The sequence below is a fragment of the Crocuta crocuta genome, unplaced genomic scaffold (assembly GCF_008692635.1).
Source record: "Crocuta crocuta isolate KB4526 unplaced genomic scaffold, BGI_CrCroc_1.0 scaffold286, whole genome shotgun sequence".
NCBI classification, from domain to species: Eukaryota; Metazoa; Chordata; class Mammalia; order Carnivora; family Hyaenidae; genus Crocuta; species Crocuta crocuta.
The window spans coordinates 584,888-602,274 of NW_027530979.1; the positions used below are offsets into that span (position 1 = coordinate 584,888).

General features: G+C 42.2%; 1 protein-coding gene across 1 annotated transcript in view; it reads left to right on the top strand.

The window, feature by feature from the left end:
• The window catches only part of SIM1 (SIM bHLH transcription factor 1), a 64,240-nt gene that overhangs the window by 12,752 nt on the left and 34,101 nt on the right, over nt 1-17,387 (top strand). The window contains exons 3-8 of the mRNA XM_077770163.1: nt 524-613; nt 1,129-1,237; nt 1,375-1,460; nt 2,110-2,309; nt 2,506-2,612; nt 3,473-3,620. Coding sequence (XP_077626289.1) covers nt 524-613; nt 1,129-1,237; nt 1,375-1,460; nt 2,110-2,309; nt 2,506-2,612; nt 3,473-3,620 — 740 coding nt within the window. The remainder of the gene's footprint in view (nt 1-523; nt 614-1,128; nt 1,238-1,374; nt 1,461-2,109; nt 2,310-2,505; nt 2,613-3,472; nt 3,621-17,387) is intronic.

A 17,387-nucleotide genomic window follows, 5' to 3' on the forward strand; every position in this document is an offset into this window, starting at 1 on the left:
TGGCCAGCTATCTTCTGTCTACAAACTTTTCAGACTACCAGCCCTTCCATATGGCTCAAATGCCCATTTCCTAAACCCTGAGGGTATTCTTTCCCTTATAGGATGACACCACTAAGGAGTCCTCCAAGACTGACTCAGGAAACTATTCTTTCAATGACCATCACTCAAATAACTTAACCTACCTCTTATCATGGGCTGTAATCCTCTGCCCCTTATATTTGTGTGTGTATGCTACAGATATATGTCTGTATTATCCAATTCAGTGCATCCTGAGTCTTAGAGGGCAGTACTCTTGCCCACCACTTCCTCTGGGCATCTCCCAGTGTGCTACAGGACCCAGATGCTTACGTATTTGGAATGAACAAAAGAGGGACTCTTGTGGCAGGTTTTCTATGCCCTCTTTCCTGTCTGCCTCTCTCTACTCCATCTCTCTGCTCTTCTGGCTGAACATCTCTAACTTCTGCCCCCTACTCCAGTTTCTCTCCAGAGGGCTCTCCATTCAATTCTGTTTCTATCTCCTCAGACCCTGGATGGCTTCATCTTTGTGGTGGCCCCAGATGGGAAGATCATGTACATCTCAGAGACAGCCTCAGTCCACCTGGGTCTTTCTCAGGTAGGTGAGTGGTCCACACCTCCAGCCTTCAATGTTTACAGCCAGAGCTGGAGGCCAGAGGTAAGGGGTGCGGGGGAGTCCTAAAGTTTTTGTATGTGTATTTCTGGAACTGGAAACATCTCAGCTGGCAGGTCTGCATCCCTCTTTTCTCTACTTTCCTTATCCTTCGGCTTCTACTCCAAGCCCAAACAATGCTACCATTTGGAGTTGCTACCATAAGTCAAACACCATGGATGGTGGTTACATACCAATGTCTGACGTTTTCACCACAGCATTGCCAGGAAACTATGACTGCTCCTCCTAGTTCCATTATAACTACTATTATATTATTATATCCTTTTGTAGATGAGGAAACCTAGGCTTAGGCTGCAGTTAAGAAACCAGAAGCAGAACTGTTATTAAAACTCAGGGCTGACTCTAAAGTTCTGGCTGCTGTCCTCACAATCCTGTAGACACTCTGGTCCAATCTTCCAGCCCCACGAGGGTTGGAGAAGGTGATACCCCCCTCTTTACAGGTAGAGCTGACTGGGAACAGCATTTATGAGTACATCCATCCTGCCGACCACGACGAGATGACCGCGGTGCTTACCGCTCATCAGCCCTACCACTCTCACTTCGTCCAGGGTAAGGCAGACGTGTGCCTGCACTACTTGGGTCCCTCCCCACCATTTGCTTGTGGCCTTTCCCCAGTTAGGAAAGGTGGGATGGGTAGTCACACCAGCCATCTCAGTCCTTCGCCTTCCTCCTCCCCTCTCTCCCAGAGTATGAGATCGAGCGCTCCTTCTTCCTCAGAATGAAGTGCGTCTTGGCCAAGAGGAATGCGGGCCTCACCTGCGGTGGCTACAAGGTGTGTGGCTGAGAGAGGGATGCTGCGAGCAGCGTGTAGGGGAAAGTAGCAGAGCCAGAGAAGCTCCTGGGCGTGGGCGGGACATTGCTGAGCTCCTGACTGCCCCGAGGACGTCCTCCGCACTTGTCACAGCGCAGTCTGCCTGGGACCACCTTGAGAGTTATTGAACTTTGTGAACGCTTGGGGACTACTAAATTTTAAGACTTGGTTTCACTGTGTCCGGATACTGCCTGGCCGCGGGGACTCTTAATCTGGGGCTCATAATGGACCTCGGGGGTGTGTAAAGTGTCTGAAATGGTCGGTAAGTTTGGCAGATTCCTAGAGTTTACTCACAACATCAGATTCCTACCCCCAGAGCTTTAGCTCGAACCCAAGTTCCAAGGGCCCCGCTGGCGATTTTGATGAGTTAGTGTCGGCAAGGCTCATGCCTCTGTAATTTTACAAGCTCCCAGGTGAGTTCAGTGTGGCAGGACAGTCACTTCCTTGACACACGTTGGAACACCAATAACTTTGGACAACTCAGTGAGGAGGCATGGCCCACACGGCGTTTGTGGTCCAGAGGAGTCGCAAAATGTTTCAATACCTTACCCACGGTTTTGGGATGTTTCCTGGCTGTGGCTGAGTCTCACCCCTTCACCCTCCACTGCAGGTCATTCACTGCAGCGGCTACCTGAAGATCCGCCAGTACAGCCTGGACATGTCCCCCTTCGACGGCTGCTACCAGAACGTGGGCCTAGTGGCTGTGGGCCACTCGCTGCCTCCCAGCGCCGTCACGGAGATCAAGCTGCACAGCAACATGTTCATGTTCCGCGCCAGCCTGGACATGAAGCTCATCTTCCTGGACTCCAGGTGAGTGGCCAGGTGGGAAAGGATCACCCTAGCAGGAGGACAGCTCTGCTCAGTGGCCGAGAGCTCTTCCTCCACCTTCTGAGCCCATTTTGCAGATGAGGCCAAGTGAGGGCGGGCACCGAGGCCTGAGACCGCTGTGTGGGGTGGGGGGCATCCCCGCACCCTGTGCTCATCCAGCGAGGATTGCTCTCTGCAGAGTGGCGGAGCTGACGGGGTACGAACCTCAGGACCTAATTGAGAAGACCCTGTACCACCACGTGCACGGCTGCGACACCTTCCACCTGCGCTGCGCCCACCACCTGCGTAAGGCGCCGCTCCTCCGGCACAGGACTTCCCCCGCGCGGCCCGGGGAGGGGAAAGGGCGTGATTTACGTCCACAGTAAGCGGTCGGGTGGGAGCCCTGGTAGCCGGGTGGTGGTGGTATGTGAGGCCCTTCCCAGCGGCCGCTCCAACGCTGAGTCCCACCTTGTTCCTTTTTTTTTTTTTTAATAGTTTATTGTCAAATTAGTTTCCACATAACACTCAGTGCTCATCCCCACAAGTGTCCTCCTCCATGCCCATCCCCCCCTCCCCCCACATCCATCAGTCCTCAGTTTTTGTCAGCATTCAAGAGTCTCTCATGGTTTGCCTCTCTCCCTTTCCCCCACCATTTCCGCCCTTCTTCTCCCCCTTGTTCCTCCCCACCTTGTTTCTTTAATATCCCCAGGGAGAATTTCTGAGTTTCTGGGTGGGGGAGGAATCCCCCTAGGAGGAGTTTTATGCTCCCCCCTCCACCCTTTTTAAGCCTCACTGAAGACGGGAATAAAAGCTGAGGCTAGGCCACTTGGTTCATGTGCACGGACCCGCTTCAGCTTTTTTTTTTTTTTAAGCCTAATTTCCAGAAACAGGGAATATGAGTCTCGGAGTTCAGATGCCTTCCTTAGGAAATTGAAGGGAGGGCTTCCCAATTTTCAGTGTCCCCCTAATCTCGAGGGATTAGAGGACTCGATGCAAATTAACGGGACAGACAATCCGTTTGGAAACATAATGGTTGTCTCTCCCTCCTGCCTGGGCACAGTCATTAGGGCCCCTGGGGGACCCGCACTCCCACTGCCTGGGGTTGCGTTTGGGTGGGATCAGGAGCCTTCGCCTTCACCACCAGCTGCCTTCTGTCTCTCCATCAGTGCTGGTGAAGGGGCAGGTGACCACCAAGTACTACAGGTTTCTGGCGAAGCACGGCGGCTGGGTGTGGGTGCAGAGCTATGCGACCATCGTCCACAACAGCCGCTCGTCCAGGCCACACTGTATCGTCAGCGTCAACTATGTCCTCACGTGAGTGCAATTCTGGGACCTTCGCCTACGCTCCGCAACCCTGGTCTCCCTGAGGGCGTGGGTGGCGGGCACTGCCGGGTAGGCGAGGCTGGGATCCCCTGGGACACCCCTTCTGCCCCGCAGGGAACGCTGTGCTGGGAGCCAGCAGCTTGAGCACTTTCATCTTTACGAAGAGGCTTCCTTCGTTATATTGCAGGGAAAGATTTAGGAGTTTTTCCACCACGGTCGACATTTGCTTTCTGCTCTCTCTCTTTTAACCTTTTAAGTGAACTCTGCATTAAATAAAACTTAATGTGGCAGAGAGAGAGACAGACAGACAGAGAGGAAAGGGTAGGGCGTACGGAGCCATTTATGGTTAACAAAAAGGACATCTGTTTCACTTTTTCAAATCTGGGTTTGAAGTTCTTAATTTTAACCAGAGTCTCCAATCAAAGTTAAGAGTTCTGAGAGAGTGGTTCTTACTCTAAACCACAAAGGCAGTTTAAGTGACCAGGAGGGTCTGACTGTAACCTCCAGAAAGCCCAGAGACCCGGCCCGGGGCTGCAAGTCTAGCGGACGCCCAGGCCCCGCACCTTGTGCGACCGCGTCCCGAGTGAGGACCCGGCCGGCGGGCAGTCGCGGTGGTCGACTTTGAGCCTTATTTCTAGAAACAATCATCTCTCTGGCCCTCGGTGTGGCGCTGCAGGCTGGTCACGTGGCCTGGTGTGCTGCTGATGAAGAAAGCGCCTTCTGTATAATGTTTGTGAAGTCGAATTGCCCCAGTTTGAAGCCTTTATGAAGAACTCTTTTGTGTGCACAGTTGACCCCCCTCCCCCCTCTTTTTGGTAGTCGCTGAAATTCTTGTGATTTTAGGGGACCTCAGGGGTTATTTACTTTGGAAGCATTGACACACCCGGCACTTAGTAGAAATGCTATTTTCACATTAGGAAATTGGTTAAGGGGTACAATTCGGAATCAGACTACACTACGGGCCATGAGGACTAGATTCATTCCACATTGTTTTAAATTGCTAAATTAAAAATGTAGTGCTTGAAAATATTATGCTTGGCAATAAGACTATTTACTCTGTGCCCTGTTTAATAAGAAAATTTAATTCAATAGACTTGGAAAATGAATTTGGTTTAGATGAGGATTCAATAGTCAGCAATAATAGCCGGTTATTAAGAAGAATCTTTTTATTCCTTTCATTCAATAAATGATATTAAAGTAAATACTATTAGGTTTTTGTACTGGCAAGAAAGCTGTGGATTTTAATACAAAGCAGAAAACATATCAATATTTTGGGTATCATGAAACAAACCCACCTATTTTATGAATGCAATTTTTTATATTCTTAAAATAAACATAAGAGAAAATGGCAAAACATAATTCATAAAATAAGCCACTCTGTGAAGCAGAAGTATTAAAGAGTGAAAAATTATGTCTGCTTACCACGGAAAGGAAACGGACATTCTTTAAGAAGGTGCTTTGTATGTCTGAGACATCACAGGCATTATACATATACTCTGTTCTCTGGTGGGTGCCTGTGGTTAGTAATCATTTTTTATCAAACAGCAGGGTATATAGTCACACAGACCCATATAAATGATCAGAATGCAAGTTAGACCTCCCAATGGGTAAGCTTAATTTATGTTTGGAGTCATTTTGACATATTCTGTTTTGTTTTCCAGTGGATAAGTGTACTTTTCTTCTGCTGTTGGCCCTGTCATTCTTCACTTCACACACTTCTGTAGAGCTGCAGGATTAGGCTACCAACTTTACATAAGATTAAAAAGATGTAATGAGGATAAATGATATACAGAAGGAAAAATAGCATGGCTCATATTTTTCTAAATGTTTTAGACCTCTGAATGAAAATAGAAGTAAACAGAAGCACACAAGATGAAAAGCTGAAATTGATTACCCTTTTATGAGTCTCAACTCCAATTCTTTGTATAAAAATTCTTAGGACAATTTTTATAGCTGCAAATGTGGAAACTGCCTTAGATGAAATGCCATCACGTGGCTCTGTGTGTGTTGACAGGATTTTCATAATGAACAGGTTGCAGTTTGTTTGATGTGTATATCACACATCTGGCTGGAAGTTACTAATTTACATTGTCTTAGCAAATTAAATAGATGGCTATTGATTCTCTATAGTAGCAGTGAACTACCACATACATTTGTTTTCAAGGCTAGTTCTCTATGAAGCCTGAGAATGATAAGTGAATCCTTTCCAAATATGCCACCTCAAACAATGTACTTAAAACCACAAGCCCCCCAAATAATTTGACAGGCCAGATGTTTTCCAAATTTAGACATTTTAGTAGCATACATTTTGAAAAGATTTTCATATCATAAAAGTAGAGAGAATTTTAAATAAGCGCTGGTTAAATGAAGGTATATTGATAGAAGCTACATTCGTAAGAAACTCATTTTTCAAATTTCCTGATGATAAATTTATTGTTGAAGTTAAAATATGCCTAGAAATACCAGTCATTATTGTCTGACAAAACTGATGATGAATAGAAATCTTCAGTAACCTTGTTCTAATAAGCAACTGCAAATATAGGAATTTAGAGGTCGGTGGTGCTTTTACTGGTCTTTGTATGACCATCATACAAAATGTTGGCATTCTGAAAAATATAGACAGGAGAGGGAGAAGACACTATGATTACAATTTAGAAATTCTCTTACTTTTTCTCTGGGTGCTTGAGGTTCCCAATACTTATCTAGCTTTTCATTAAAACTCAAAAATATAAAAAAAAATCCAACCAAACAAAAAATTCCTTTCAAATCAAAAGACTAACTAGTTCATGATTTTCTGTAAAGCATAACCTGTTAGCTTTATGTTCCACATTGAAAAAAATATATTCTTACAAATCTTGAGTGCCCACAGGCTTTGAAATAAGTGTTAAGTATGACAGGCCTGCTCCCTGATTATTTTCAGGAGGATAGATGAATGGAGGTAGTGTCTAGTAACAGCGAATGTTGGGGGAAAGTCCAGAAAAGTATGGAGAGTACAAGGAATACTGTGTAAAAACAGCAATTTTCTTGAAATCATATTTTCTTGAGTCTCTTTAACAGGTAGTATTAATTATTCATAGCCAGTTCAGATGGAAAGCATTAGTACTTAATGTGAAGAAAATTTAAAATGTGGAACACCCAATAAACTATGAAAAGTAATTTCTAGAAAAGTCTTGATTCTTTTTATGTTTTTGAACTTAATATGTTATAAAAATAAAAATTTTGAGATCAACATTTAAGGATAAACAAATGAAGCATAAAATCTCATTTTAAAATATTAAAAAACATTAATTTTTCAAACATAGAAATGCAGAAAGAATAGTACAATGAATGAATACCCATGTACCCATCATCTATAATCGAAGCCAGATTTGTTTTATGTCTCTTTATACCTACATGTATGTCTATTTGTATGTGCATTTTTTTTTCCACTGAATTATTTCAAAGTAAGCTACAGACATCATCATACTTCACCCTAAATAACATTCTCATATGTAGCCAGTGTATATTTATGATGGCACATTTAAAGGGTTCAAAATTATTGTGTGTAGAAGGTTGCAAAAGCATACATGAGATCTAGTTTACTGACACCATTAGAAACAATCTGTCACCAACATTCATCAAGTGCTCACTGATATATGACTTCAGTTAGGTTGACTGATAGATGATATTTTGTGAGGGGACTTCTGTGGGATATAGTTGTAAAAGTTAGTGTATTTTAACCTAGACTTCTAATGAGAAGTGTAAGCTAATAAAATTCTGGTATTTTTTCCTGGGAAGTAAAAGAGATTTTGAGAGTGATTTGGCAACTTTGGAATCAGACAGATTTAATATCTTCCACCATTTCTGTTGGTAAAGAAGGCTTATTTCCTAAGTTTAGTATGAAACATTGTTTTAGTGGAAAATTTCACATGCTGTTTGAGAGTGATCCACTGAACACATAGGAGGAATTCTCTATATTAAAATTTCTATGTCTGTGTTACAAAGAGCAGACAAATAAGAGACAATTTATATTAGTGGTTTGTGTAACACTTACTATCTACTAAATAGTCCTTTGAATTAGAAAGTTTGGGACGAATGCCAAAGGAGACATACTTTCTTTATGTAAAAGGAATAAAGGGGTCTCTATATTGTAATTATTGCAGGTCCTATACTTCTTGTTTTTCTTTGTATGAAACCATTATAGTTCCCACAATTAAAAAGAGTCGTGTTTTTTTTTTAATGTTTATTTTTGAGAGAGAGAGACAGAGAGACAGAGTGCGAGCAGGGGAGGGGTGGAGAGAGAGGGAGACACAGAATCTGAAGCAGCTTCAGGCTTTGAAGTGTCAGCCCAGAGCCCGGGTGCGGGGCTCAAACTCACAAACTATGAGATCATGACCTGAGCCGAAGTTGGACGCTCAACCGACTGAGCCACCCAGGTGCCCCTAAAAAGAGTGTTTAAGTCTTAACATGTTCTGTGAATATAAAGCCAGATGTACCCTTTTCACAAGGCAGCAAACATTAACATATGCTCCTATTCGCATGCTCTTTCAAGTATATTAATAGTGCTGAGTTAATTTGGACTTTTAAATTAAAAATTACTTTTTTTATTAATTTAAAACCCCAATTATATTGTTATTACTACTAGGAAATTTTAGAAAATGCTTCTTAAAAACTTGATCAATTATATACATATATATTTATATAATATTTATATATAAATATATATGTATATATAAATAGTTTTATTTTTCTGGTTGGCAAAACCATTCTTTTATATTATAAACAATGACAAAGGAAGTGCCTTTTGACTTAGCAAGTTATGGCAAAATATAAAATAATTTTACTCTCATGCCTTGAATCTGTGTAGCACTTGTTGCATAGATTTAATTTTTTGGTCATTAAAAATAATAATCATGCACTAATGTATACCTATAAATTAGATTTGATCCTTAATTGTGTTTAATCTTTATTATAATAATATTGAACATTGAAGCCCCAGTTGTCCTTTTCAAGTGATCTTTTAAGTAACTAAATCATAATAGAAATGAATTGAAGACACATTTGTATGAATGGTAATTTATAACAACTGAAACTATTAATAATAATTAATAGTGATTTTATAACTACCAAAACACTTTATTAAAAGAAATATCTGGAAGATTTAGTCTGTTTTATAGTGCATAATAATACAGTACTCACAGTACTCACTTAAATAATGTTATCCTTCGTATCCTTTCTACTTATTGTAATATTTTAATCAAGATATTCTGTATTTAGTTTTTCATTTATGTTCAGATTTTGTATTACTATTGCAAATGCTGAATACAGCATCATTACAAATGCCGAATATTTTTTTCAAAGTGCTGTCACATTCATTACATAGTTTGCTCCTTTGACAGCTCTGTACAGTGTTAGGGGAGGGATTTTCTAGGTGAAGAAACTGACGTCAGGTATGCTAAGTAAGTGAGGAGGCCAGGATTAAAGCTGGGGGTGTTGACTCCTACTGTATCCTAAGTTTCTCTGTATGGGGAGGGGAGTGTAGTCAGGGAGAGAGAGATGGATTTAAATGAGTAAGGTCTGTAGTGTTCAGCCCACCCAACTTCTGGATAGGCTTTCATCTGACCTCATTATGGAAGATTAAAAAGCTGCCTCTGGGTTGCTGCTTCACAAACATGTTCACAATTATCTTCACAAAACAGATAGTGACCACTTGGTGATTTAAATTTAGCAATGCTGCCTTCTCAAGAACATTCAGTTAAGAATATATCTTTTTTTTTCTTGAGTCTCACTAAGGACATTTTCATTTTATAAGAAAAAATATGGCTGCAAACATTTTAGTTTTTCACTGAGTTGCTTGCCTTTAGATTACACAGATACATTCCTGCTATTACTAATGATTTCATTTCTGCAACAAGATTTAATATGTTATGTTTTTGTTATTTATTTATTTTTGAAGGAGACAGAGACAGGGCATGAGCATGGGAGGGGCAGAGAGACAGAGCAATAAACAAATTAGAAGCAGGCTCTAGGCTCTGAGCTGTCAGCACAGAGCCCGATGCAGGGCTCCAACTCACAAATTATAAGATCATGACCTGAGCTGGTCATGAGCCACCCAACTGAGCCACCCAAGTGCCCCTATGTTTTTGTTAAACAAATGTGTTAAAACAAATTTCTGCTCTCATTGTATACCCTACAGTGGATGGGCAAGCTAGGTCACCCTTTTTATCAGATGGGGCATAAATTACCTCCCATGGCAGTGGGGTATTTCCTAGATGGCATTCTGTTTTTGAGGGAGAATGGCAGGAGAGGTTGTCTACTGGGGATACTGCTGGTGGGGAAGGCTAGGGATGGAGAGCCTCCCAGCATGCTCTGGTCAGCTGAGTCATCCTCTGGCCCTTTGTCAAGCTTGCTACCTGGCTGCTTCCATCTCCCCAGGCCTCTCTGGCCTCCACTCCTTTCTACGTTGTTGTCTTTAGGCAACCGAGCCACAGGACCTCTTCTTTAAAATGTTTTTATGTGGAGACCATATGGTATGTGCTCAATAATGAATCTAACCACTCTTTTCTGGCTTTTGGGAGGGAAAGAGTTCTGATCTTGGAGTCATTTCATAGAAAAACATGATCATTACCTCACTGAAGGCAGGGATATACATGTTATTGTGAATGGACAAATGAAAATGAAGCTTTACCTGAACTTCAGAAAAGTGTGTTTTCATCTTCTGACATCATCTAAATGCATTGTGAGCACTGTTGTTTGGTTCAAGGTGTGTATGTGTGTGTAGGTGGGGTGGAGTATGCGTATCTTGATAATTTAGTAAAAGGCTGTACTTATCCCTCTCTGTTCTCTCTTCCCATTAGCTTGTGACAGCTTTCCAGATGAGCAGGTGTGATAGACATTTCATCTGGGTTGAAGTGCAGTGTCTCTGCCTAACCTGTCAGGCAGAAAGGATTGGTTGGAGTTTAGAGGACACCTGGAAATGCCTGAGTGCCTATCGGTAGAGGAATTTCACATTCTGTCTTATGTGAAGGAGTATCTTCCCCAGTTCCTTTCCCCTGCCTCAGACATTCGGAGGTCCAGGGAGCTGGGAGAGGTGAGAAAGTGGTCCATGGTGATGGCAGGGCTAAGGCGATGAGAAGAGAACTTACTTTTATACGGCCTGGTGAGTCTGGGTCACCTGTTTACCATCTGTGACTTTTACTCTGGGAGGTTATATTGAAGTAGGATTGTGATTTTGTTTTTATAAAACCCCCCAGTATCAAACTGCAGGGGCAAGGCATGGGCTTTGGTGTTAGATGGATCAGGGTTTGAATATGTTTTACTGCATAATAGCTATGGGACTTTGAGTACAGCTGTACCCCTTTGAGCCTCTGTTTTCCCATCTGTGCAATCAGGATATTTGAACCCACCTTTTAAGGATTGAGGAGGATTAAATGAGATAATGTATATATAGCACAGAACCTGGCAGAAAGCAGATGCCCAAAAATAACCCTTGCTATTAGCTCTTGCCTATTATGTGATGTCACCTGAAGCACTTTGAAAAGAGAGGAGTGGTTCTTTTAACTTGAATTGCTAAATCTTCAAATCCACAAAACGTTTATCTTCTTCCCCTTCCCCAGTTCCTCCACACACATATCTCCAAGAATTGTGCTCTTTGTGGGTGGTGTTTTCTACAGTTTGGTTAGGCTCGCCCTGTTTTTCACTGCTGTCACTGTGTACCCTACAGGTAGCTGTGCTTTGTGCTTGGAGGGAAGTCAATACTTCTTGAGCACCGTATTCGTCCCAGGCAGAATGGAAGGTGCTGTACATGGTGCTTTACAGGGAAAAAGAAAGTTCTAAGAAATTAAGCTTTTATCCAATTTCTGAAGGTAATTTAGTTGGAACCAGGGTTTTGTCAATTTTTCCAATGTCAGTAATTATAATTTAAAGTGAATAAAATGTGCGACACTGGCATTTTTGATGGTGTGTGGTGTATTCTCCTTTACTCTGTGTGCACTGGGTGTGGCTGAATCAACAATGTTTCAGAGAGTATGGCAAACTGCAATGATTTCTTTCATGAATACATGAAGCAGAGGTGTTGGCATCTCTTGAGTAGTTTACAATTTAGTTGGGAAAATAGAAGAGTTCCATTTAAATATTTAAGAACTCAGAATAGCTCAGTTCAAAGTGATATGGTGCACTTGGGCTATTTGCTGAGAGCACAGAATTCAAAGCTTGAGTGGTGGAGCTCTTAGGGAAGGGGTAGAATTTAAGGGTTGGAAGCAGGGGTAAGGTCTTTTGAGATGGAACGGTGACATATACTCATTGTCTCAAAAGAACATAGCACAATTAGTATTCCTCTTCAAATTAGATTCAACAGTGCTTGTCTCACTGTTCTTGTTTGAGCTGAGTTTTCTTTCCTTCTTTTACCTTTATACCCTGAACTTTTTTGTTGGAACTGAATGTGTTTCATCACGATTGGAAACTATTTTCTCTAAGCCTCTTACCTTTCTCAGATTAGTACTGGTATATATTTTGAACATGTTCACCTAGCCTTAGTTTTATACACACACACACACACATATACATAATATATACATATGTATTACATATGTGTATATAATATACACATATATAATATATACACGTATATATACACACATTAGCATCTAAGCATAGAACACAGTTTTTAAAGTTTTGACAGATGTCAGTATTCTGAATGGAATGTAGAATGTTATTGAAATGAATACACAGTATTGCCGCATGTATAATGGTTATATTTTAAAACAGTTCCTAGAAAGCAAATGTAAGGTATACATTAGGACAATGAAGAACCTGGTTCTTAGGTTCCAGGTTTGCAGGCCCAAAAGGCCTCCTCAGGGCTGTGTTTGATATCGTAATCCTACTGCTCTTAGAATATGATGCAGTCTAATCGCTAGGCGTTTTAGCTAGATGTTTCAAACCCTGATAACCATAGGAATGCATCACAAGGTACTTGTAAAATATATTATGAAATGAGATATCATTACTTTATTATGCAACATAGCATATTAGTTAAGAGCTTGGGCTATGGGTATATTGCCTATTCAGATTCCAGGGCTGCTACTGGCTATCTCTGTGGCTGTGGGTAAGTTGCTTAACTTTGTTGCCTCACTATTTTTTAACCTGTAAAATGTGGGTAATAATAATATCTATTTCATAGAATCATTGTGAGTATTCAATGAGATAGTGTGTGAAGTCCTTGGGCCTTTGCGTAACACAAAGTGACACCAAGTAAATGTGAATTATTAGGGTGGATATTGCAGTGAAATTAAGTAAAATAATTTTTGACTTGCCTATAAACACAAAAGAAATGTTGTGAGGCTGAAGGAGGGAAAGCAAGAGTCTTAGGAAGGCAGAGGGATGCCCAAGAATGAGAAATCAGCAATCATTCTGATACATCTGGAGAGGATTGTTAGATCCTACTTCCGATGATTAGGAGTAGAAAGCCTTTAAGCAGTAATAAATATTTTCTTGAGCACCTATTATGTGTCAGGCATTGTGCCAGGTTTGAGGATATCAGAATGAATGAGACAGTGTCTGTAGGAAAAGGAAATAAGTGCAAGGACAAGCTCTATCCCAGGTTGAGTTCCCTATGGGCTTGCTGATGACAGCTTCCCTCCTGGAGAGGGGTGCTTCCATTCACAATTAGAAGGAAGAAAGCCCAGAGCACCTTGGTTTGGTTCAGATTACCCCTGTGGAATAAGCTGCAGGTATGCTTAGGTACCCGAGGTTAGATGGTTAGATGGTGGGGGAGGGAGTGGAGGCAGTGAGAGGAGCTGAGCCCCTGGGGAGGGCTGTGTATGTGTGTGTGTGTGTGTGTGTGTGTGTGTTTGGGGTGTGTGTGTGGGGGGGGTGGAGGTGAGAGAGATCATGACTGGTAGCAGAGTAACAGGCTGCAGGCTAAGGAGCCCATCTTAACTCTTAAAAAACTGCTGTCGCAGGGTGGGTGTTCTGCATCTCCTTAGGTCAGCCAGAGAGAGCAGCTGTGTGTGCCAAGGTGAGTTTTGTCCTGTTGGAATTATATTGAGCTGCATTTTGTTCTGCTTTGAATGGAGTTTTAAAATATTTTGTGGGGTTGACTTCTAATAGGATTGGGATCTTAGTGAGTTTTAAATGGAAGAATCACACTAGAGTCAAATGGTCTTTGTACATTTATTATTTTAAAAAAAAAGATTTCTAGTGATTTTTAGGGTTTTGTAATATTTTAAACTTTTCTTTTGTAAGGGGTAATCCTGTGTCATTGCTTCCATGCCCTGTCCTCCCCTGCCCTGGGAAGGCAGGAAGGTAGTCGGCTCCAAGTGAAGGAGGGGTGGGAAGGTGCTCTGTTTGTTGCCATACTTAGAAAGGTCAAGGAGTAAGAAGCACTCATATTTGAGAGACTGCTACTTTGTGCCAGAGACTCAGAGAGGCCGAGTAACTTAGCCAGTATAACACAGCTAATGAGTAGTCATGCCAAACCAGAGACAGGACTCTAGAACCCACCTGATTTCCTCTTTGGCATGCTGTCCTTAAGTTGGTAACATTGTACTAGGATGAATCATATGCAATTGTCATTTCTGTGCATTAAAGCCATCCTATATAGGCGATTTCCTACGATGCCACTTACTATTTGGGAAATAATAGGACATTTTGAAGAGATTTTGCAAAAGTCTATGGAGAGTTTACTAAAAGAGTCCAATAGGGGATCTCCACAAAGCGACCCAGTTGCTTCACAGTTTTGATGTGCTCAGAGCCTAGTCAGCTGCTGTGCATCATGCTTAATCCTTGGGCTCAACCCCATGTCCCCCTCACCAGTTTAAGCATCAACAGTTATGATATTTTCACAAAACAGCAATCTGTAAGCATTACCCGTGGAACACTATTTTATTTGGAACATCTAATATATTACCAGGATTCGAATAGACACTGCTGTCTTTACTAGAAGGATATTTCCCCTTTGATTGATTGCTAAATGGATAGAGCTTGTGAAAGGATCTCTCTCTCTCTCTCTCACTGTCTCTCTTTTTCCTGGGGATTTCTTGTTCAAACAGAATTTGTTGTATCCACATCAGTAAAGCCGTGCTAATATGGGCTGCTGGCCAGATCGTGGAAATAGCCTCATTATATTGAACTGCATGTCATAATGGTACCCATTAAGGTGGGATTCTCTCTATGTTTATACTTTTAAACCCAAGTCCCTTGCCACATTTTTACATCTCTCTGAGAATAGCGACACTCTCTGGTAATGCAATCTGAGAATGTGCTGTCTCTTTCCTCCTCCTACTGAAAACCATTATGAAAATAGAATGCCTGGTTCCGAGCATTTTTAGGGGTTATGGCTTGCTGCTGCTCCTCAGTCATTCATTTTACTCTCTGCACTTGTGGTGACTTAATGTGTTCTGGTGGCTGAAGGTAAGAACCCATGAGATTCACTTCTTTCAACATTCCCGTTAATTGACGTTGGTGTCTAAATATATGATGGGAAAAGAGCAGCTTTCCCCACTCCCCCAAAGCTAACCAAATGGAACACAGCGTTTTATTTTAATTTTTATAAGCCGTTAAGAGACTAATAGTGTTGACAGTCATAGCATTTCTATTAGCTGTTGAAATTTTACTGTAGTCCTGGAAAATGAAGCATTTGCTGTGCAGGATTTGGGTAATGGAACCCTGCAGTGTCACAGCTCAGAATGCTGGAAGGATGAAGCCCACAAAGCAGAGGGCAGAGTGAGTGTCCGTTCCATTCCTTCAATTAGAGCAGTTAAAGAAATAACAAAATGCAGGGTAGCATTTTATTGTGAGGGCTAATTGAAAATCAAGGGAAAATATTGAGATACGCTACATGGCATTTTACACTATAATCTCTTTTCTATTTGTGTCTCTTTCCAAGGGCTCAATAGGACCTTCATTATAAACAAACCTCTATCATTAGAAGCAGCTTAATTTCTGTTGCTATAGAGGATAGTAAGAGATGCTGTAGAGCAGAGTTCTCTCTTCAGCAAATGGGATGGTTCTTACATTCACCCAGCAAGTATTTCCCCCATACCTCCTGGGTGCCAGGGTCTATAGGAGGGTTATGGTTGTGACCAAGACAGACAAGATCCCTAACTTTAGTGTGAGGAAAAAGAAAATACTTATAAACAGATAAGTATGTCATACAGTGTCAGGAAATGAAAGGAAAAAAAGTAAAGAGATAGGAGTGGTCAGGGAGGGCCTCTCAGAATACTCCTGAATGAAGGGAGGGAGGCAGCCATGCTGAGACCCGCAAGAAGAGCATTCTCAGCAGCGGGGAGCAAATGCAAAAGCCCTGAGGTAGAAACCAGCTTGGTAAGTAAGCTGATGAACAAGAAGTTCACTGTCGCTGGAGCAGATAAAAGGGAGTGGGGGAGAGCATAAAAAGTTGATGCTAGAATAGGCAGGGTCAGACCATGCGGGGTCTTGAAGGCTTTGGGAAATCACTGGAGTTTTGAGCAGAGGCATGGCATGAACTGCTTTAAGCTATGAAAAGGTCATCTGGCTGGTGTGGAAAATAGGCTTTGGGAAGGGTAGAGAGTAGGGACAGGGAGACCAGTTAGGAAATGATTGCTATAGCCTAGGTGAGGGAAGGTGATGGCTTAAAGATGGAAGTAGTGGTGAAGGGGCAGATTCAGGATGTGTTGAGGGTAGACAGCTGGCATTTGCAGACGGATTGGATATGAGTTGTGAAAAGATAAGGAGCCAAGGACAGCATCTAGTTTTTAGCCTGAGCAACTTGGGTGAATGGTGGGAAGGAGCCGATTCATAGGCATGAGCAACAATCAAGGGTTGTGTGGGGGGATATTTAGTTTGAGATGCCCGTCATTCACTTGAGTGGAAATGTCAGGCAGGTAATTAAATCTGGGTGACAAGGAGTGAGGTGGTCTGGGCTGGGGATTGGGGGTCATCAGTATGGAATTTAAAGCCAGCAGAGTGCATGAGGTCCCTTGAGAGTGACCGATAACTGAGATGCAGCCTGTAGCCTAAGCCCCGTAGCTCTCTAGTGTTATGGGGTCTGCAGGAACAGGCAGTGTCCCCAAAGAGGCTGAAAGGAAGTGAAGAAGGGTCAGGATGGAAGTAGTTTGGTGAGATGTGCACTAAGGCTGGACCCTGGGGAAAGTGTGAAGTTTGTCTTTGGAATATCCCCTCCCTTTTCAGTGGTGATCCATTTTGTCTGTGGTACCCCTTCATCTGATTCCTTTAGGTTTTCTTGTCCAGAATAACAACTTCACTGGTTTTCCAAGGCTATGGTCTCCTGACTGGCAGCATCAGCACCTCCCAGGAGCTAGTTAAAAATGCAAATTGTGGGCTGTATCCTAGAAGTACAAATGAGAACCTCTAAGGGGTGGGGCCCAGTAAGCTGCATTTTAATAAACTCTTTAGGGGCTTTTGAGACACACTGAAGACATTGAGACACATTTCCCCCATGGCTCTGGGGAAAGGAGCTGATGAATTGAATCAATGAAAAATAATGGATGAGGCTTACTCTGTTAACTTTTTCTGAGCCATCTGGCTAAAGCCTAAGAAATAAATATCTAACAGTAGATTTTAAGCATAAAGCAGTAGACCATTCTTGAGACATCTTTGTGGGGGCGAAGGAAACATCTTAAGCCCTACAAGTCATAAATTCAGGCAGCTGCCTATTGTATCTTTGCTAATGAACTCTACTGATAACTATGTATTCTGTGTACTATTATACAAGCTCTCTGGCTCCAAATATGAATGCAATGAAAATTTTGGCATTTTGGTGGGCAATCCAAAACCTCTAAT